The 23,671-nt window shown below is 41.6% G+C and overlaps 1 protein-coding gene across 1 annotated transcript in view; it reads right to left on the bottom strand.

The window, feature by feature from the left end:
• Nucleotides 1-23,671, bottom strand: part of PTPRT (protein tyrosine phosphatase receptor type T) — a gene marked incomplete at both ends in the record, with an annotated part of 415,989 nt that overhangs the window by 17,186 nt on the left and 375,132 nt on the right. Inside the window, 5 exons of the mRNA XM_079543413.1 lie at nucleotides 842-939; nucleotides 2,252-2,288; nucleotides 3,213-3,289; nucleotides 9,597-9,684; nucleotides 15,844-16,031. Coding sequence (XP_079399539.1) covers nucleotides 842-939; nucleotides 2,252-2,288; nucleotides 3,213-3,289; nucleotides 9,597-9,684; nucleotides 15,844-16,031 — 488 coding nt within the window. The remainder of the gene's footprint in view (nucleotides 1-841; nucleotides 940-2,251; nucleotides 2,289-3,212; nucleotides 3,290-9,596; nucleotides 9,685-15,843; nucleotides 16,032-23,671) is intronic.

The raw sequence follows: 23,671 nt of genomic DNA, 5'->3' as shown, positions 1-23,671 counted from the left end.
TTGAATTACTACCAGTTGTGAATAAGATATTGCTTAAACATTTCTTTTAGTACAAAGGGAATGGAAGGTGACAAACAGAAGGAGAACATTTTTGAAGTGCTGGTTTCTGGCTGAGAATCTCTCTAAACCAAAGACTACCAGGAGTGGGAAGAACGTGCCAGGGGAAGCACATCCCAAATGTGCCTCCTTCTTATTCTCCAAAGCTGCTCTGTCCCTCTGAGTCATTCACATTTGCTCCCACTGTGAGCTTTAGCAGTAGCCCTGTGCTAACGCAGAGACTCCTGGTTAGCTGAGTCCAAGAGAGCAAAGCTGTGTATGATGAAGAGCCCAGTGCCCCTAGGTGGCCCCAGGATCCAGCTGTGCACGGGCTCACATCACAACAGAACGGTGATATTCTCAAATGATCAGCAACTCTCAGCTTTGAAATATCATTTAAAAATCTCTTTTGATCAGTTCAAACACCAGTTGCACGTCCTCATGCCTCCAGATTTTTGTGGGTAGAAAATTACTCAAATTACACAGATAAGGAATAATTATTACAGAAGTACATTTTTTTCCTCTGTACTGAAAAAGGAGACAGCTCCTCAGCTAGCATAAATTTGTATAACTCTGCTAAAGCAAGACTTACAGCAGGAACAAGATCCTTATTAGTCTGGAAGGGAAGCAGCTAAGTATTACAAAAATCTAGCATTTTATAGGAAAAAATTCCTGAGTGGTTTAATTCCTTTCTTCGCTACAGTAAGCAAAAAGAATTTCACTTGCTGATCATTGTGCAGCATCGACACCAGCGCTACACCCAGCAATGCTTTGTTTTTCTGTGATAGGAAAATGGTCCCCTTACCCTGCCCACTTCCACCAAGTTGGTGACCATGACAACGCTTGCAGAGTTTTCTTGCCAAATCATTCTCCAGAAATCCTTCACTGTCTCTTGCATCGGCCCTGGGGCATGAGAAAAGATAAAAAGACATCTTCAGAGACTACATCTACTGCCAACAACCCATTCCAGTTGTTCCCTTGCCATTGTGCTGTTCTCACAGGATCCTACTCTCCCTTTCAGTGCCTCTTTCTGTGACTCAGGGCTATAGACACTGAACAGCCTGGAGCTCTCTGACAGATCAGACACCTCACCTTCCTTGCAGTAAGTTCTGGGATTCCAGCATGCCAGAAACAGAGATGATGGCTGTGTTGTAAACAGCTGAGATGACAGTTCCAGTAGGAAATAATGTATAAGCAAAGGGATGGGGATGAACCCCACAGTTACTCTGCAATTAAGGCAGTATTGAGATTTGTACCAGATGCAACAGTACAATTCCTAATAGTTTATTAATTATGAAAGAGAAAGCATTCAGAAATTAGTCCTTTTTTGAAGGAAAATCATTGGGCTCCAACAGCCAAACAGTTAGCATCCACAAAAGACGATTTATTAGACTAGAGCTTCTTCTCTTATTCCCCTTTTCTCTTCTACCCTGTAAATGAAAACCTTCAGCCACTCTGCCCAAACTGCAGCCTCCATGTTCTTTGCCATGATGCATTCTCTATATAAACCCATACACCAATTTTATTCTATTATGTTCTTTATTCCTTCAATAGAGACAAACGTGAAAAAATCATGAAGTGGAATTTAAGAACAGAGTCATTTATGTGAATATCACATTTCCAAAGGAGGAAGGAATGCACTGAAATGAGAATGAATAATTGTAGGGAAAGTGGTTATGGCCAAAGAGTTTGCCTGGTGATATAGGAAAACAGCAATCCAGTGCAAAGAACCGCAGTTAGGAGGCTCATCATCTAACATGCTCAGCGTTCAATTGTGTCGCTGAGGTTTTTGCTTCTTTCTAAAGGCAGAGCAAACTAATTTACAGAAGGTGTTGTTCAAATGCAATTTGCTACCAGTTCCCACTAACAAAAATTCATCGGTCACAGGCATATTCATACTGCCTTCCCACAGCAATTTCACATCAGCAGGTAAACTCAAGCTCCATAAAGTCCCTTTTAGTTATAACCTTGTATTTCATGCACAAAGGGCACATTATAGATTGTTCTGCCATCTCTATGCCTACTCTTATAATTTAGATGATTTTGTTTGAGTGCCTTTAGTAGCTTGGAACATCTCATCTCCTTGCCTTTTGCTCCCCTAAACCAAGTTTTCAGACATTCCCAACACAGAAGATGTCACCCTATAAATAACTCTTGTAGCAATCTAGAACAGCAGAGGTTTTACAAATATTTAGACATACAAGAATGAACTTGCCTTGAGTTGCAATGTAATGACGAGGCCGGTGGTACCCCTGGAAAAAAAGACAAATATGTGATGGCCTGAGGTCACAGTTAAACAAAACACAGCAACATGCATTTTCACCTTCCTGGCAGCAAGAACTGCTCTGCACCAACGCTGGTTATTGAGTGCCTGAAGATAAGCAACAAGGTTGCCCTGTTAGATTTTAAGTGATGGTATCTCACTCTGGTCAAGTAATTTAATTAAAAACCTCACAGTGTCAGGATTTCACGATAGCAAAGAGAAAACAGGAATGGAACAGTTTCCACTACTCATTCCAAGAAACAGAAGTGTCATGCCTAACCCACAGGTAGCTCTGGAAACTGGAAAAAGCTGAATCTTTGTGCTTGAAAAACAACAAAGGTGTGAGTTTTTCCCTGCATGATAACACTAAATGCCAGTGGTATGTGACTTCAGTAAGTGCATGTTTCAGTTTCTTCCATTAGAGATACTCCTATGAACAGTGCCATGCTCCTAAGCATGAGGAGACGCATACAACAAGTGCACGTCACTTAGCGTTGTGTTTGTGCAACGAAGGCAGCTTTTTAAAAGTTATTTTACAATGCTTAAACAAAAATGTCAAGCCACTCACACCTTCTGCACTGTGACTCTGTATGCAGTCAGTAAGAATCAGATATCTGCTAATGTTATTGTGAGGGGCTGATATTGATTTCCACGTACATCATGCATTTACCCCACATTCCACTTGTGTTTGTGGAGCTGTCAAACATAGGAAATCTCCATCTGTCTAGACTGGTCAGAAAGAAGAGACTGGAGACCGAGAACCTTCTCCCTGTCACAACATGATGTCTGTATAACATTCATCTGTCATTCACATCAGACCAGCAGTCTGTCCCTACGTAACATGCACCACAAAGTGGTGAGCAGACTTGTCAGCAGCAGTGTTTGTCACATTGGGAACGTCCATGAGCCTTACGTCTATGTAATTGGCGTTGATGTAGTCAGAGTGAGGGTCCCCATCCAGCAGCTGCAATCTCACTCTTGAATGATCATCTGAAAGAAGGAAAGAGAAAAGTGACAGTAACGATAAAGAGGACGTTGTCAGTGCTTTATTTTATCTGCCAATTCCTGCAAGTGATTGTTCCTGCAAATAATAAAAAAAAAAGTAAATACTGAAAGAATATCAGAGCTGTTCTAGTTCCTATACACCCTTTTTTTTGTACATAAGATCTTTAGGTTAATGTTTGTTCATACTCAGTGCTCATTAAGTTCACTGCCATCACTATAATTTGTTACAGAGCTTTTGCAAAGACCAAAGACACTGCTTGGTCCGGGGGTCTTTCAGGAGGTATCTCCATTCCAAAAGCCATCTCCATCCTGGGAAGTGACAGCCCCCCTGGATTTCTCAGACCCATGGAAACTGAGACAAGAGCTGACACACAATCAGGATAAAAATAAACAGGCCACAACAGAGGTATAGAAGACTAAAGGAGAAATCCTACAAATAACAAGTGAGGTAATCCAAAGAACAGAAGGAAAATACTGAAGGAAATCAGAGCTCTTCTACACAACCCACAGAACCCACTGCAGCAAAATGGCAGGTTCACTGCAGCAAAAACAAAGTGCTCGTGTTTTTGAGGACGTTCAAAGTTACTTTAGATAAGGCAATGACAGATATCAATCTTTTCCTCTCCCATTATGCTCTAGAGCTCAGATACAGAAAGGAACTACCCCAGCGGGCAAATTATGTCATAATTTTCCACCAAGAGAATATTTTGATCTTCCTCTGGAACAGCTGGTGCTGAGCTCTGTCAAAGCAGATACTGAGCGAGCTGGGCGTTGATCTGATCGGGGCTGGCAGTCCCAGTGCTGGCATGTAATTAATTGCAGAGCCGTTATCTAAGGACCAGTTGCTTGGGAAAGGCAGCCGGGTTACGGAGGTCACAGCCAGACATGCTGGGCTCATTTCTAAAGGGCTTTTATAATGAAGCAGAATACAGATTCCCATTAAGTTTATTTCCTCCCCGCTAGCTATGTAGACAGTAGCTCCCAGGCAGTAAAGCATTAATGGTTAGAAACACTTCTCAAAATATGAGCCTAAGCATGATTTACATTCAATTAAAAAGAATCATCATAATAAAACAAAAATGTGAGGCGGAGTTCTCAGTAACTCAGTCAAGAAGGTTTTAGCCATGACTTAATTAAACACAGAATCAGAGGCAGACGTACCTACAGCTCCAAAAACTGAGATTTCGATGTACATTAAATATTCATTTGCTCATGTAAAACAATGATTCTATACTTCGCTCATTATTTGGGTGAGGATTTCACACCACAAACGACAGCCACACTGTTGTATTTCTCAAATGCCATATTTGCATTCAGAAATAGTTATGCTGGTGAATCCATCAAAAGCTCTGCTATACTTGCATTAATAAATACAAGCTGTAAATGCAGGAGGTATCTTTCCCAAAGTGCTGATGTTGCTCCCAGCTCTCCACAATTACCGGTGCTCAAGGCAAGCACACTAGGAGTTGCAGTAAATCATGTGGTTAGACAGACAACAAAAGAATTTATACTTAGAGCAATTCACACAGACAGACAAGAGGCTGATTAAGGTGGACATCTCGATGAAATACACCAAGTCTCCCGTAGCCAATTTCACACTTGCAATTCAAGGCAGGAAACTAAGCTAGTTAAGAACCACGCAGAACAAAAGCAAAGCAAAGAAATCCCTAGAGCTAATGGTTCTGAGGGAAACACTTACTAATTATCCTTGTGATGCCACAGGATAGCGATGTTATGAAAGTCCTGGCTTATTGCAGTAATATAACTGAAAAGTTGTGAGACCAAAAATGACCCTGATGACAGAAAAGAATCTCAAGTTGGTTTTTTTAAAGTGGGTTTTAGATGCTGTCTTCACACAGTGTGTGGCTGAAGTGCTTTGCACAGCCACTAAGGAAGAACCTGCCTCTCCTCATGTAACTGAACCAACCTCACAAATCACATTTCAGCTCTCTGAGCCAATCCTTACTTAGAAACTTAGAAAAAAAAATGGATGCCTCCTTAAGGGAACTGGCTGAGAGAGATCTGAAAGGACTGCAGAATGATCTATGCCTTTAGGACAGCTATGGTTAAATGACATCTGCTCTGTAGCTAATAAAAAGAGTTTCTTTCGTTCACTTGGACCAAATACGGTTATTCTTACTGGAAATAACAGGAGAGGGATTAATACTTGCGGGTGATTTGTTTATCTTGAGTGCAAACTGTGCAGCAGAAAAACTGCATATGTGTAATAATGATGTCTTAATGGCGTCTTTAATCATAAGTTCGTAAGTTTAGGAGACCATTCTGAATAGAAGCTCATGGGTCTCGTGTTTATTTTTTTTTAACTTACAGACTTTAAATGGCTTCCAGTGACCAGAACAAATCCCTCATTCTGCACCCTTTCCACAGGATTTACACTAGCCAAAGAGACAAAGATTTGGCACACTGAAATGAACACATCACTCAACTCTTCTACACATTCAAGAGACATCACAAAATCTCCGTGTGCCACAAATGCTTTACAGAAATCTCAGGGCTGCAAAAAAATGGACGTAGTTTTACAAATGTATACATGAGCTTACTTCTCCCTGTTGCCTACAGTTGGTAGGCAAGTTAGCAGAAGTCTGCGTGAAGAGTACTTTGACTGAAAATTGGTCTTCAAACAGATTTCAAAAGTGACAGGAGTTTCACTGAAAAGCATTGTGCTCCCATTTTAGCACAAAAATGTTATCATTTCATACCTCTGTCAAAATCCCCACTAGTGATCATTTGAAATATCATTGCAATTTTTCCACATATCATTTTGACACCAGTGCTGGATTAATCTCATGCAACTTTCGCCATCTAAATATTATGCAGCTAGTCTAAATTGGCTGTCAAGGCACTCCACGGAGTTGATGGAGAAATGCAGACATCTTTGGAAATAAATCAACATAGTTCTGGTAAGGAAGGATGATTTGACCTCTCAAGGCACTGTCCTCTAATCCTATCCCCAGCAGCCCTAGACACCTTTAGAACAGGACAACTGTGAGGTGTTCCAGCTGGGAGCTCTCTTAATCTTTCTCTGATATCTGTCAGTTCCACCACACAATTCTGATTAATTTGCAGTCTTAGAGTCCAAAAGCATATAGCAGTCAGAGCAGAAAGAAAATAAAGCAAGTCTCAATTCTGCCTTTTGTCACCAACTCAATAGGTTTTAATGGTCCACCACAGGATGCTAATACAATCGCCTAAGTGAGAAGATGGTAAAGCTCCATTGCAGCTGGGAGAATCATCCGAAGCAGTGCTGGTCAAAGTGTCCCTGAAAGTGCTAAGCACCTCCTGTGAAAACATGTTCAAAAATGGGAAAAAAAGAAGGAAAAAAGATGATTCTCTCCTGTAAATTAAAGCAAAGCACTGTCTTTTGTCTCTGTTTTCTCAGCTCTCGCCTGAGAGTTTTACTCCAAATCTGGATAATATATGGAGAAATAGAATAGAAGCAAAGGTCTCACACAGCTTTGTGATGTTTTCTCTTCTACGGAATGAGATCAGCTCAACTCACAAGTGCTACGTCTCTCCCTTAACCATCGCTCGCTGATGCACTTCCAAAGCATCAATATCTAGACACTTAATCAAACATAAATCATTTCCATACATAAATGCATCCACTACCTACCTCTGCCTCTTAAGCTGGTCCGCAAAGACTGGTTTGCAGATGTAAGAGCAGCATCAGATACTGGGGCTGGCAGTAAAATTTACGTTTTCACATAGAGTCACAGTGTTAATAAAGTACTGGGAAAGAGATGAGATGAGTAAAAAGGTCCTGTGAGTGTCCTATTACATGGGAGGCAGCAAAGACAAGATCCAACCTGCTGTGAATCCCTGAGCAACACTAGTTGTTGCAAGAGCTGGTAACCTCACATTTTAACAAAAGTCTCCTAAACAGTTAGAAAAGTTAGTTACAACCTGGCTTTTCAATTCACTCCCCAAAAAGCATGCAATACGTTGTTCCAGGATTGATGAAATTGCAACTGTGATTAAACAAATAATGTTAATTGCCATCTGTAGCGTTCTACCAAATGCACTGGTAAGAGCAATCAGTGCATACACCGGGTTTTACCAGCAATTGTAGGTTTAGCACAACGAATCAGCTAAGGATGTAATCGTTTTCCGCCTCCTCTCCTCTGCTCAGGATTTTGCACAGTTTGTACCCACAGAGCACAATTCATTTTCATGATCTGCCTGGAGGGAACTGCTCTCCTGCTATTTTCAGCTCTGCTGTCAATTCTCCATTCTGGATCCCGCCATTGCCTTTACTCAGGACAGCTGCCCAACATCACCCGTTGGTAGGTTCTGGTTCAAGACTTAGCCAGAGACATCACTGATAACTTCCCACCATTTTGACAAAATGTCTAACGAATGCTATGCCCCTTCCTTAGGCAACCTCTCTTCCTTCTTCCAGGCATCTTCAAAGTGAAGCAAATATTTCAATCCATTTTACTTCATCACTCTTCTTGGCATGTTACTAAACCTAGAAATTATTCTCTCTTTCTGAACGTCTTTATGTCATACATACTTGAAGTGAAGAAAATCCATCTGGTCTTGTTGTTTACCTTCAAATCGTCAGCATCCCTCTGCTCTTTCACTATTTTTGTCCTTCTTAACTATGCCTTTCCATTGCCTCAACAACCTGATTTTTTCTTCCACATGCCTCAAATTTGAGCTTTAAACAGTGGCTCTCGCACAGTCTTGCCTTCTTTCACCTCCACTTTGACATTAGGTCATCTGCTTCTTCAAAACCCTCCAAAGAAGCATTCCCTTTCATGTTAGCTTCCTTATAGCACACTATGGCACTTCCACCTTCAAAAACCAATGTTCAGTTGCTATAGCTGGATGATTCATTTCTCAGACTAATTTGATCTAAGCTAATTGTCTAGACAGGCAAATTGAACCTCTGTCTGAAAGTATCTTTCTTTGCCACTAGCAACACAGGAAGCATACAGCAAGGCAGAGCTTTTAGACAGCTGAAGATAAGGGAGATGATTCCCACGCTAACTACAATGCTCCAATAGTACCACTTCTATTTTCCACATGGAGAAACAAAGACTGATGGATCTGGTATCCAGCTCACGATCAATACAGAAAGACAGGAGCAAATGCAGGATTAGATTACATTACAGCTCAGAAACCTTTCATTTTAATTTCCAGACTTCTTCACCTTTACAATGAGGTTCCTTAGCCATTCTGCCCCATTCCCCCAAAACTGTTACATGAATCACTTCTTTTAAGTCTTTAAAAGAAAGAGAGGAAAGTTGACTTGTGTGAGAGACACCTCACTGTGACCAAGATTTTTTCCACTTTGTTAAAGTCTGCTTGTCCTACAGAAAGTATATATTTAACCTGAGAAGAAATACACCACTAAACGTTTAATTCCATGCAACCTAATTTTGCTTTTACAGTGTTCCATACATCTATTCAGTCTCATAAATGTATGGCACATCTATTTACATTCTGCTTGTTCTGATCGTCTCAGGCCTGGCTTCTCCAATTTGATACTGCTTAGCAACCCTTAAAAAGGATGATTTATTGTACCTCTCCTCATTCCTCCCAGACATTGTAAGGAATAATGAAACACTGGGGAAAGCTGCCTGGAGAGCTTTCGGAAAGCTTTGCTTTGGAGATCTTTAGGAAAAAAAAAAATCACTAAGATCTGACAAAAAATGACAGAAGTAGAACTAGTCCTTAGATGGAAACAAAATAGATCTAAGTGGTTTTATGGAGTCCTCCCCTGCCCTGCAGTTTGCAATATATTAATATCTCTATAACACCAACTATAATTTATTATAGAATTAAACACAACTCTGAACTTCTAGTGTATTCTCAACTTCCTTTCTATGATCAGCAGAAGCTAAGCTTGTCCTAGTCATCAAAACAGCTCTGTGTAGACAAGGAGCAGCTGCTGCACTGGTTACTGACCACTGTTCCACATCTCCTTTTCCAATTCTGCTTGTGGAACTGAAAGATCTGAGTTACATAACAAAAAAAAAAAGAATGGAAAATGGGCAAAATCACCTACTGTGAAAATCTGAAAAGATGACTTTGTCCTTGATTTGAATAAAAAGATAAATTTTAAAAAGCATTAAAAAGACCTAAGAAAAAAATATAAACAAAAAAAAATTCCTAGAATTAAGTATAGCATGTAACAATCAGACTGAATTACTGCACGCTCAGCACTATAAACCAGTTTGAAGTGAGGTTTTCAAGCACACCCCGTTTCCATAAGACGCTTATGAAATCATACAGAAAGCTCAGTGTAATATGACTTAACACCTACAGGAGATTATGTTTCCATATCTATTCTTATTGCGATTTTCATCTTCCTTGGCTGTATCCCAGGATGCCGTCTGCCCCTCAGGTAATGCCTGCAAAAAAAACAACAGTGGAGGGTTTATAAAAATCTGGACAGTGCCTGCAGGTGGGTTACAATGGCAAAAGAGGGCAAAAATAACAATACTGCATAATTCAGTAGTCAACCATGCAAACGGCTGTTCTGGAAAGGGCACATTTACTAACAAAGAAAACAGAGCTTGGTGCAGACCATTTGCATCCCTTGGCTTCTGCTAGCTGCTAACGCAGATCTAAAGGGATGAGGAGACTTGGTTTCTGGCTGCACAGTCACAGGTTAAGCTCATTTCTCCTGCAGAACAGGGAGATTTCACATATATACAATATATACATTAAACTATAAGAAAGCTCCCAGAGAAAGGCTATAGAGGGGAAGGGTGTGAGGGCTTCAGTGTGTGAGAGGGGTGGCTGAGGTCGCTGTGTTTGCTGGGCATGGAGCAGAGCAGGCTGAGGGGAGGCCTCATGGCGGCTGCAGCTCCTCACAGGGAGCCAAGGGCAGCACTCTCAGCCATAGGGTTTGGGTTTGGGTGGTGCTGTGTGGAGCCAGGGGTGGGACTCGATGATCTCTGTGAGCAGGGATCCAAGAGAGGACAGTCTGCGATTCTGTGCACAGCTAGGAAGCCCAGATGGTGGAAACAAAGGGCTCAGGCTTTGAGCTGAGCACATACAGTGGTTTCAGCTATTTCTATATTGGTGATGGGGTGATGTAATACAAATCACTCGCTGATTTTCTTTAAGGAAAAACAGAAAGCTCAGAGTTTTAGATCGTGTCTATAGAAAACAGGCAGAAAAAGGTAAAACATACAAACTGTGAAAATAAACGGTCAACTTCCCCAGATTTACCCTTTTGATGGAGGCAAGGAAACACAGAGGGTGCTGACACACTGTAACAGGTTGCCCAAGGAGGCTGTGGATGCCACATCCCTGCAGGCATTCAAGGCCAGGCTGGATGTGGCTCTGGGCAGCTTGGTCTGCTGGTTGGTGACCCTGCACATAGCAGGGGGCTGGAACTGGATGAGCATTGTGGTCCTTCTCAGCCCAGACCATTCAGTGATTCCATGAAACAAGCAGCAGACAGCGCTCCTTTACCATATAGCTTGAACATAAGCAAATGAGCTACTTTCCCTTCAACACATGTCCAGTGAGGATTTTAAAGTCATAAAGGCAGAGCCAGGAAAGTGGCAGCTGTGATGGTGTCTGGCTGGAGGTTGGTCCTGCTTTCCTTGGGAGATGGGCTGAGCTGTCCATGAGGGATGGTCTCTCCAGGGACAGAAAGCCACAACCTGCACACAGCTGGTGCAGCTGGAGCCAGCCCAGCCTTGACTTGTGCTGCATGCAAAGCTGAGGAAAAAAACAGCTTTGGCTGTGTTTTCTTGGCCTTCTCCAAGATCTACGCCCTGACATGAGCCTGTATTACTAAAATCAACCACAACATTACAAACTGTACTATTCATAATCCCAAGGGAATTATGGAGTTTTTACAGTGCACTCATAGGGGAATCATATCTGCCTTGGCTAGCAGCAGGTAGTTTGACAACTGGAAAATGAATTTACATTCATCTTCGCAAGCCATCCAGGTCTATTACAGTTCCTGAATGCAATAGCAGAGAGACACAATTATTAGGATCTACAACACTGGCATTACAAATAAATTTAATAAGAGCAACCCTCTTGCAGACCAAATCGTTGTGAATTTCCCCCAGAGGGGTTCCAGGACAGAAAATGTCAGGCACTGCAGCACTACCATAAGCCTGCTGACAAAAGACAGGGACAGCAAGTTCCTATTCAAAAGCCCAGGAGAAAGAGTAATAAACTCTGTAATTGGCAAGGGCTTTGATCACACATATATTTCCTTTACAGACAGCTGTTTCCAAACAGAAGCTCATCTCCTGAGTACAAAAAAAACCAAACCCACAAGAATATCAAACCCACATTAAACAACAAAAAAATCCCTGAGTAAAAGGGAAGAGATAAGGACAGTTCATTTTTGTCTTTAAAGATTAAGGAAAAGGTGCCTTATTTTTCCACTAATACCAAATTACAGCAGACAGACCAGAGAATGGCAACAGTCATTAGACACCTAATCACAGCCACGTGAAAAGGAAAAGTAAAATAAATTCTTCCTCATCACTTCACCAGGAGGAGGCTATCTTGGTCAGAGAATACACTTTCAGTTCTGAAAAAACTCCTTCCAAAGTAACGCCATCCTTTCAGGTGATTTGTTGAAATTCTCCATTTAAATTCCTGTTTCCCAATTTGCCTCACACAGCCTCCACAGATTGAAGAACTCCAAAGATTGAATTCACCTCACTCAAAATCAAAGAAATCGCCACTTTTCATGAAACTTTCCATCTCTGGAGAGACAAAGGGCAGTTCTGCTTGGTGAGGAACACAAACCATACCTCTTCTTCTATACAAGCAGCTGTACAAACTAGATTAATTGCACATACACAGGTGGTGCAGCACTGACTTCTGCCATGAGATCACTGACAATGTAGCACTGAGCATCAAAACTGCGTTAGAGATACAAAAGCAAAAACAACAATTATGATCCACTTGTATCCAGAAAAAGAGCTTCATTCCTAATGGGTTTTGTGCAGTGAATTGCACAGCATATTTCATAAATATGCACTCAAAAGGAACACTTCTGTTTCTCTCCGTAGTATGAATGAGGGCAGACCAAGATGGATCTCCTGCGTATCAGAATTTGACCCACATGTGGTATTTCTATAGGAAACACTCTGGATTCTTTGTTCGATTTATTAACTATAAAATGCTGGTGTTCAAAAGTCTGGGCTTAATTTTTAAGCCTTCCTTTCTTGTCTTCTTTTAGAGAAGAGTAGTGAAATGCATACTGACATACCTTCTCTGCAGTGGAATTCATAATGATGCTTTTTAAACTAAATTGATCTAATTTTTATCCGAAATTACAGGGCCAGATCTCTAAAAGTCAGCTTCATCTCAATCAAAATTTCCAAGCACCAAAACTTGGATACATAACCAAAGAGCTCACATTCAGCTGAGGCTTAGAGCAAGTCAATATAAATCTCCAATGGAGGCATTTAATTAGTTTGCAGTTTGGTTTTCATTTAGAAGCATGAAAACCTGAATCATTCCTTTGCACTGATGTATCCCAAAGCTGCAGCTTTGTTGCTGAGTGCAATGCTATCAGTTAAAAGCCTCACTGCCCATCCCACAGCCTGCCATGTAGTCCTGAATCCCTGCAGCTGCTGTCTCAGCAGAGGTGACAAAGCTCTTCCCACAACTCTGCTGTGACCCAGGGTTAAAAGTGCTTTGGCTGAAAACAAACAAGTAGGAGAAAAAAAAAAACCTCACAACAAACCAGCAATGTAAAAGAAATAATTCAGCCAGTTCAGCTCCCCACTCGGTACACAGCAAGGCCAAAGAAAGCCTTAAACCAGTGTAATCCAAGGACAGCATATCTAATGGCAATCCTGCTGGCATTTCGTAGTGCTGTGTCACAGGTTGAATGGCAGGGTCTGGTCTTTTGAGCAGATAGAGGCATTGTGGGCAACCAGAAATGAATGGGTTAAAATCCTGAGCTGATTTTTAAGTCATTAAGACTCCTCAGGAAGGAGCCACAGAATCCAAAGTAAGCAAGCAGTCTTGGTAATGCACAAGAGAAACATGCTTCAGTGACACCCTAAATCATATTTGAAATTTGGATACTTAAGCTTATTATCTCTGCAGACAGTAATTGGAGCTTGCAGTGCAGTTAGGGACCAGCGTAGCAGCTCACAACAAATCAGGGCTGATATGCTCTGAGAAAGGAACAGGTGGCAGTTAAACAAGTCCCGTTTAAATGTTTATGGCCGTGCCTAATCCCACACAGTGCCATCTACATCCAGTGTCAGTGACGGATTGTTCTCTCGTGGCTCACACGTTTTCCTGCCAACCACAAGGAGCAGACACTTCGGCCTGAGGTGCAGCTGGCAGAAGGAAATAATGCACACACTGCAAGTGCTGACAGGTTCCTACATTCACACTCAGTTACCAGCCAATTCACACGAGCACTGCCACCACTTGCACCATCACATCCTGGTCGTTTTCTCAGTGTGGAGTTAGATGTAAGATGCAAGCGCTTGAAAACCTTCCTTTCAAGATGTCATCGGAGAAACACGTGCCCTAGTGCTCTGCAGGTGAAGGAGTATCAAAGAAAAGCCTGAATGCAACTCCCTAATTCCTCAGCGGAAGTGGGAATGCACATAGATAAAAAACTGTCACGTATGACTGATAGGTTCTGTTCAAAGTGATTGTTCATGAGAGTGCAATTATTTGGGAACATGTCACTAAACAGGCTCCCATGTATGCTATCAATCTGCAAAGTAGGTAGAAAAGCAGCTTCTTAGAAGAAAAAATATACACACGGATGACATTGATATAAGTGTGTAAAAACAGATTTTAAGAGACAAAAATAAATTTTCAGGCCTTTTCCTTATCAGAGCTTACCAACCGTTTTGCACAATGTTCTGCAAGGCAGGCTTTCCAGCCAACTTAAAACTACTCTTCCTCCTAGAAGTTACAACCCTTCAGCATCCTCCCTGCAATTTGCAGTGATGCCGTTGGTGGCTGAAAGCTGCTTGGAGCTGTGCTCTGAAAACCAAATTCCACCAACTAAAAGGACTGCCACTTAGGGCAACTGCCTCTGATTGCAGGGTAGGACAGTGCAAGCGATTTAAGAGTTTGTGGCATTCTCCAGGCCACTTCTTGTGAAGGAAGGAATTATGCAAATGTATATAATGTCATCGTCATTACATACGTATTTAGATAGCACTTTCTGGGAAAGGCAGAACTTGTGGAGCTGAAAGTTGCATTGACATTTTTCATGCTAATGTGTTATTTTGATAACTACCAATGCCAGTGCCAGAAAATCACATATATGCCAGCACCTGTTTTCTTCCGAACATCAAGAACTAGAACTGAGGGCATCTGTAATTAAGCTGAATGTAGTTTCGGGTACTGTTCACAGAAGTGGAGGCCAAGAGAGGCTAGGTAAATCTCCCAAGAGAATTACTACCCTTTTTCAATATTTAACCAAGCTCTTTGAATTCATACTTTAATTAGTGTCCTTGATTGTGGTGCATGAGTGCATGGCCCTGGTTAACATACAGTTACCAGAAATATTTGTCATGACAATCTTTGATGCCATCTGACTAAAACAAGTACTCCCTGGTGACAACCAGGAAAAGATTATTTGCAATTACGGCAAACCCCAGCATCAGTGATACAAACCCTATGGACTCTCACTTGCAGGGTGGAAAAGTGAGCTGCTTTCATTAAGTAACTTACTTTTCACAGCTGTTAAGTTATTTTTAAGTAGTTTTAATGCCACTATGCATATTAATTACTTATTGCCTTCCCACCAGCTTACTACATTCATTATAATTATCACTTGCTCCAGCAAAGTCTCACATATGTTTGATGTTATTTCCCCATTTTCTCCTTCTCCTCTGAACGTTTAATTGTCTTCCAACCCCTCCCCAGTGCCATTGTTCTTGTCATTTGCATTACATTTCTGGTCACTCCAGCTCTGTGGCAGGGGAGTGGAGGGGCTGCTTTCACATGGCAGCTTACTGCTCACCTCTCTTTTCACGTAGAGTCGCAAGAGCAGATCATTTACACGTCCTCTGAGACAGAGGTATGAGTATACAGAAAAACTCCATTTGAACTACACGAGGTTGCTGCCTTTGCCTTTACAATTTGGCACACAGAGGTCATTAAGCTGTGATTTAATTTGATCAACTGTTACAGAGCATTTAGGTTCCAAAGTACAAAAAGCCTTCTTTTTCTTCAAACCTAGCTTGCACTATTGTCATATAAAACACATTAACAAGTAAGGGACTACAGGACTCCAAATCTTTCACTGAGTTCAGCAACAGTTATTATCTCTCCAGGGGAGAGAGAGCACATGGACACAATGCCATCCTCTTACAATGTAGTAAACACATTTTCTCTTGACCAGGGAGCCACCAAAGATTGCCAGTGTTGTAAATCCTAGTCTTATCAACAGAAATAAGTTGGAAGAAGGCAATGACTAAGAGAGTAAGTGAATTAAGGAAAAGGAGCTCTGCATACAGTTAACCTTCCATCGCAAGCATCACTCCTTCGAGACTGACACTTCTCCACCGATTCATGCGAGCGAAGGTTCCTCTCACCTCATATTCCTCTTTAAATCCATAGCCCTGTCCACGTTTCATCTGGGTGATGTGCTGCAGCAGGTCGGCCACTCGGATGGCTGGCTGGAACTGCCCCCGTGGGTAGGACATTTCCACTGGCTCGCAGCTCCGATACGGGTGGGTCTGGATAGTCAAGGTCGGCTGAGTCATCTCTCCATGGCTACTGTCTGTTTTAAAGACAGGGAGGCAAAACAAGCTTTCACCTATCTGTGACTGCCATTCTCAGTCCTGCTCCACTTGTCTCTCCACCATCCCACTGGCTGGTGCAGGCAAAAGAAAGTCAAGAAATCAGTAAGAAGCACACAGTGCTGACTGCTGCCCAGAAAGACCAACTCCCATTCAATTATGTTTTGTGTCGAAGAGACAAACCCAGAAGAGGGAATGGAATGAACAGCCAATCAGGCACGAGGATATAGCATATACAGTGAAACAGCAAACTTAGTGTGAGCTCTGCATAACGATCCCACTGGGATTACATACCCTCCTTCACAAACCTGCAAAGAACGGGACCAAAAGATACAAATAGATGAGGGAGATTTGGGGCGTACAGCATGAGATGAGTGAAAGGGGCCCAAGTTAACAGCAAACAAACCACCAGCATTTCAGATAAGCCATGCAAGATGTTAGAGGCAATTTAAAATGGTCTATAAATTCAAGCCTAAAATGTATGTCAATTGCAAAATTGTAATGTTAGGTAGAAAGAACAGAAGTATAGAAAGAGTCACCTTGCATGCACAATCTTAACATTTACATATGTAAACTTAATAGATATAGACCTTTTTGAAACAAATATTTTAAAAGTATCTATCATTACAGAGTTGGAATTGTAATCTCTTATATCCTCCAGCAAAACTCCAAAGACACAGCAAAATTTCTTGTTGAGCTGACAGAAGCTTAAACAACCATACCAGAGACTACCAAAATATTTATGCTTAACAGGAGAAACTCAGAATAAATGAACAGTTTAGGGGTTTATCTACCAGAATTGACCTGATGGAGAGTTTACCAAGTGAAACAACTGTTCTTTTTCCTATGGTTACAGATATCTAAGATCACAAACTCCCAGGCACTCTGAGTCTCTTTGGTCTCACTCTGCCCCCAGCAGGGCCACCCAGCACTGCTGCCCAGCACCACATCCCATTGACTTTTGAGGATCTCCAAGGAGGACATCCAACACCTCTCTGGTTTCCATGCCAGAGCTCCAGCACCCACACAGCACAGCAGTTCTTCCTGATGGGTTTGGGTTCCTTGGTACATACAGGCCTTAACATCCTGCATGGATTCTTTCTGGTCTTCCCCCAAAAGGGCCTGTTAGCAAACTGAAAATATACCCTTCTTTCACTGCTCAAAGAAAAAGAAAGGAAAAAGTAGAAGACTGCATACACCAGGCTCATTTCATACAGAACACAGATTGAAAAAGAGCCCAAACACTACTCCTTGTCAGCCGTAGTACAGTCATGTTTTAGGAGGGATAAAAAATAAATGAATCAAGTTGCAATTTCAGGGTGATTTCTGAGTGAGAGAAATATGGCCAGAGTTACTGTAAACATTGCTATCCTTGAGAAACCACCGTGAAATTTTGTTCATAAGCAGTCAGGATCTCTGCTCTGTTCCTCATTGCAAAATTGGGCAGGAGCAGACAGATTAGGGCATTAGATTGCCTTTTCAGCAAACGACAAAACAATGACATGACAAAACTTGACAAATTATGCTCTAGCTGGTTCTGTCTTATATTGGAGGTAAGTTATCAAGACAGGCATATGCTCTGTTTTGGAGGACTACGAGAAGGAGAAAGGAATGACTGCAGTGAATGCACTGCCACGGGGCAAATTATCCCTACAATACATGGATACAGCTGATATAGAACATTAGATATAGATATAGATAGATGAGTCTGATGGTTGAATTATCAGAAATGCTGAACATGTCCTGCTGCTTCTGAAATAAATGGCCATCACATCCATCATTCACTCTGAAGATGAGGCTACTGGATTAAAGATTTCTCGAGCCAAGATTCTCATAAACAGTCACATTCCTCGGGCAGCACAAGATTTACAGACCTGTGGTTCTAGTGAAGCAACCTTCACATACAAAATGTGAATAAATTTGGGATTTAAGGAAGAGTAACATCCAAAGCATTTGTATAATCATCCCTAATGCTCCGACTAATGATAGTGTGAGAACTCTGAACAGAGGGAATTTCAAGGCTTATTAATTCCCCTAGTTGGATTCGCTTTCCCAGAGCATCTTTCCTCCCCTGTTCCCTATTAACCTCCTGTAATGGAGAGGAGAAGATTTTTATCGTGGACCATTTCCGACAGACGTACTATGCTTAATTTTCCATCATTAGGTTTAATACAAACCCAATTTCACAATTGGCTTCTCTGAAGAACCTACAAGTAATGCCACATTTTTATCAGCCCCAATTAAAAGACATTACTACATCCCTATTCGAGAGGGAGACTTAAAACTTACGTGCGATACTAGTGCTAATAGAGCCAGGGCACATACAGAGCACAGACTATTTGTAAAGCAGGGCTCTTTTTCACATTTTTTAATTCTGGTGTTTTTGGGTCTCTCCTCCCAGCAGTATCCAAGCAAGGGGTGAAAACAGTCCCCTCTCCAGAATAACTTCCTTCCAACTAGAGTGGAAGTAGATGAAGCTCAGCAGAGAAGGGTCTGACTCCAGCCTTTAAGTTTATTGTGACAGTTGTGCTCCTGGTCTCTTTGGTCAGACAGAAATACAAAATCTATTAATTGCAGCAGCAACTCTTGAAGCATCACCTCTCACCCAGCCAACTGCTTCTCCTAAAAAAACCCCGTCTGAGTCACCCTGCCCTCAACCCTAGAGCACACAGAGCTGACACAGGGAACACCACCTCCGCTGGATTTCTGTGACAAATACATCCCAGGTGGCCTCTGTGCACTGCCCAACAGAAAACCACAGCCTGAGACGGCTCGGGACGGCTGCCAGTTCTTTCCACAAGCATCTTATCTGGGACTAGGAAGAGATCAGAAGAGATTATTCCGGAGATAAATTACTATGTATGAGGCGAGTTTAGTGTTCATATGTTCTGCTAATAAAGCCCAATTCCAGAAACATATTGTTCCTTCCCAGTGTAATCACACCATGAGTCGGAACCTAAGCATGGTTAATGAGGCGCTCAGGCAAGGCACTGTCCCTTCCCTCAAGATGTGCAGTGAGCAATCTGGAACGGAGGGTAGGAGGGGAGGCAGCAGCAAATCCATCTCTCATTGGGACAGTCAACCAAGCAGCCTTCAAGCATTTACCTTTCTTTTGCTTTTTTGCATTGCCTTTCTGCTGGTTGCAGCAATAGAAGGGACCTGTGCCTTCTGGTGCTGCTGTTACTGGAAAAGGCAACAGAACCACCAGCCCCTCAGCCACGTGTTCTAATGGCTGTACTGATGGCAAGTCATAGAAATTTACAATAGTTCCTCCTGTCTGCCCCCATCTCACAACTACCCACCCTGTCTTCTTTGAGAGGGGATGACACTGAAGTTTTGCTGGTGTTTCTGGAGCACTTGTGCCTTTCCTGAGTTTTCAATGAGATGAGCAAACAAATTAAAAAAAACTCTTTTGAAAGAGGCATGAAATAATTTACTGTGATATTCAGAAACTAGTAAACATATAGACTGCAAATCAGGTTTTCAGGATGATATTTCATATGCCCTTCTTATTTCTAGTCAAACATCCTCATTCTGTTGATAGGAACACAAACCAACACATTTGACTTCATGCCAAAGACAGACTAGCATCAAGAAATAATCCAAATGTGAAGATTTCAAGAGACGGTGATTCATCCTGACCCCAAAAGTTGTGCCAATGGTTAATTACCCTTGCTGTCTAAACATTTCTTAATTGCAATTTGATCTTGCTAAGCTTCAGTTTCCAGACACTGAATCTTATTATACCCCCTGTTAGACTAAAGAGCCCTCTGAGTATTTGAAATCTTGACCTGTGCAGGCACTGATCAAATCACTTCTCCAGTTTCTCTTTGATAAGGAAAATCAACTGGGTGCTTCTGAAGTCTCATTTGGGCAGAGCATTCAGGACCCCACTTCCTTCCTACAGACATCTCCAATTTTCTAAAGTCTTTTTTGTGCAGCCATAAACAAAACAGATATTCTGTGTGCTGCTGGAAACCCACTGTTCGTAACAGGCTCTTTTCTAATGCTAGCAGCTGCAACAGCAAAATATTTTGTCAGCTTGCTTGTTAGCCCTTGTTAGCACAACGTGCTTTGTCCCCGCACTTAGACACCAGTTGCCAATGTAGATATTTTGATTTCTGGAAACTGGCACTTTATCAGTCAAATAGTACATGGAATGGCCTGAAATTTTGTACATGTTAAATCAATGGCTCACTGGCTCACACACAACTTGCTTGAATGTGGAACTCTTCAGGCATCTCAACTTATCTGTTTGGTAATGGAACTGCAGATGATAAAATTTAGCAATGTTGACTACACTTTTAATACTTTCAAGTTCTCCTTGCCTATGAAATGGCACTTCTGTGACTCTGCTTTACTGGAGAAGTAATCATAAGCTTGTTGAAGTTAACTGTGAGGTCCTACTCTGCCAAGAGAAACAAAAAGCAGCACCATATGCTGAGAAAAGCTCACGCAGAGGCCGACGAGGTGAAATCTTTCCCCATTTGGTGGGTAACCCTGAGGGCAAGATAATATTGCTCACCTGCTGCAACAATACCTTCTATTATACACTTTTGCTGCTTCCCAGACAACTGAAATAAATGGCTCCCTCCACAGAAAAAAAAAATTCTGTAGATGTCAATGATGAGGTGAAGAAGAGCTGAGAAACTGAGAGCCCCAGCTTGCAAACAGCTGTGTGCAGCCCCATGCAACCTCTGCTCTCAGGAGAGAACCTGCCCACCCGGGGCAGCTTTTGGGATGGAAACTTTAGATTCTTTTACAGAAGTTGTTTCATAAACAAAGGCTTTGTTAGTCTGCAAGACAGATATGTAGACACACACTGTAATGCTGCCTTCAGATTAGAAGACTGAATTAGATTAGAAAGACAGATTAGAAAACAAACTTACGCCTCAAGCAAGTGAAAGCAATGCTGCTCTAATGTGTGTTGAACATGCAGAGTTTATTTCAAAAGTTTTGCTTCAATATCTTTAGCAAAAAATAAATAAAATTTGAGCACTGTTTGTGATGGATTTTATTGCATGCATGTTCAGTGTCTCTACTAGAGTAAGGGTTGCCAATTATTTGACATCTTCCAAGGCTGACTACAGGATGGCTAATACCTCTTCTCCTTCGACTAGAGATAAATAAGGTGGCACCTGGTAAAACTAATTTGCTTTTTGAGTGCAACAAGGCTTGATTTTATGCTAAATATCGAGCTATAATGCGCTACATACAATACAATCAGTGGTATGGCAAAGCAAAGTCAAAACATCATTTCCCTAATGATACCAGCTGAGCTATAAAAGGCAAGTTCCTTAACAAAAAGCCTTCTGAGATCAGTTTTGACAGAGCAAAGCATACATTGTTCATTTCAAAGGCTATATACAAGCCACATGGCTGGAGTAAATTATTTTCTCTATATTTAAAAAGATTTTTTAAGGATAACTTGGTAAATATTTCATAAAGTGCATTTTAATCTTAATAGGACTATGGAACACAATTATTTTTTCCATCAGCACACAGGAAAACCCTGCTACAAATGTAAGAAAGCTGCTTTGGTGATATGGGCTGAAAACTGGGACTACCGGGTTCACACATCACTGTGCAGCTCTTCAGATGTATGGATTTTTCCAAACCTATGTGAAAAGAGGCAGATCTGCCTGCATTACAGGGCAATTCATTAGCTGGAGAGCTACTGGCAACTTCAAACCAGCACTCACAACACAAAAAGCCACTAAAGCCTGGGACAGTTTCATTATCTGTATTCTTCAAAAAGAAATGTAAGGGAAATTCAGCTCAAGCAACAGCCCTCAATGTCAGACACCTCTGGTGCAGGACAACATGAGCACAGTGAACTGAAGTGAAAGACTCTCCCACAACCTCTTCGAGATTGACGTGGCCACAAGCACTGAATAGACTGAGCCACTGATTTTCAAGTTTTCAATGCAACTTACAAAGTCAGACTTGCTAATGCAGCAATATCAGCAACATCAGCATCTAAGCATCTTTTCTTCAAACATTAGGGTTGTGGATAAACTCAGAGCAGGTTGGATAGGCATGAGCAAAAGCCCACCCAAGCTACAGAGCAGTGACATTCAGAGCAAATTTCTTGTTGTTTTTTTTTTTTTTTTTAATGCAAGCCAGGATTTGTTGAAAACATCCCAACAGTGAACTTCCTCTGCTTGTTCCACCCGTCTGCAAGGAACCACGAGGCACTACTGTCCTTATCCTCCTGGGGGGATAGGGATTCTCCTTATTAGGATACTCTTGCATAAGGGAATTGAGAAGGTGACATGAAGGGATGCAAGAGGAAGGTGGGCTGGCTCCCCTGAAGAGCCTGCACTGATGTCATTTGCTGAATGACTTTGACTGCCATGCACGTTTTCTCCAAAAACAAGCTCTAATGTGGTACCATCTCCCACTCAGACTTTACATTAGTCATACAGCATGAACCTTACTCAAATATTAAAAGCAAGGAAACTGCCTCCTTAACTTGCTAGTATTAAATATTCTCTTTCCCAGCAAAGATGCTTGTGAAGGCCATTAAGTCTTGGAATCTACAACTCTAAGTTAAATTACAGAGCTAAAAACACGCATTACATGAAAAAAGTGTTAGTCAAGCACAAGACATGGCAGAGGCACAAAAAAAATCCCCTGTATCTTAATATCAAGAAATCATGTCACAGTCAAGCCTAGGGAGTCATCTAGCATGGCAGATATAGAACATTTATTAGCAGAAGGCATAACAGATGGGAACAAATAGCAGTGAAGCACAGGTGGTGCCCAGAGACAGATATTGGTGGTGAGATGACTGATGCCCTTTTTAAGATATTTTTCTTTCCAAGGAATTAATAAACGTCAAAAATTAAACTTATTTTGCTCATACAGCATCATCCAATGTCTGGTAAATCTGTCTGAGAGGTCAGAACGTCAGGCTTTCCATTTGCCTGCAACTCACAAGACAGAAATTCCTTTGGTGCTAAGAGCTGTTTTGCAGCACCTGTGGCTGCTCAGTGCAGGTGCAATTCAAGAGTGAGCAGCGTGTGTAAATCATGTCTTAAAATGCTCTGTGCTTAACTTCTTGTGCGTAAGACCAGGATATCAATCCTTACTCAGCTCAGAGATAATGGTTAGTAGATGCTAAGTTTTAAAGAGTTTTAAATATGTAGGGCTTTGGATACAGAAGCACAAGACTACTTTAATTCCCAACTCTCTTATTTATTTTTCCTCTCTAATTGTGGTGTTTTGAAAGCTTTGAGAGCTCTTTTTGGCTTTTTCTTTGCCCTGTGAGAGGCACAGATTGACTCTATTACTCCTTGAGCTTCTGCATCACAAGTATGCAGTTTGCTGTCTGGACACAGGGCTAATAACACCTCCCTCAGACTTTGGTACCCATTTTCACAGATGCTGAGCACCAGTGAGAGCAAAATGCAGGTCTGGGCACTGTTTCTAAAGCACAGCCAAAAGATAAATCCACCTTCAGACCTTCCTGTTGACAACGAGTCTCTGGGAAACAAGAAGAAACCTTCTGGAAAAGATGACTTCTTCTCCATCACATCAAAATAGGGCTTATTCATCGCCATCAGGCACGTTGATATATAGCAGGATAAATGTATGTATTGTGGCAGTCCCTCCAAGC

The sequence above is a fragment of the Tetrao urogallus genome (assembly GCF_951394365.1).
Source record: "Tetrao urogallus genome assembly, chromosome: 16".
NCBI classification, from domain to species: domain Eukaryota; kingdom Metazoa; phylum Chordata; class Aves; order Galliformes; family Phasianidae; genus Tetrao; species Tetrao urogallus.
Note: the sequence above shows the minus strand (reverse complement) of the source record. Positions and strands in the feature narration are given on the sequence as shown.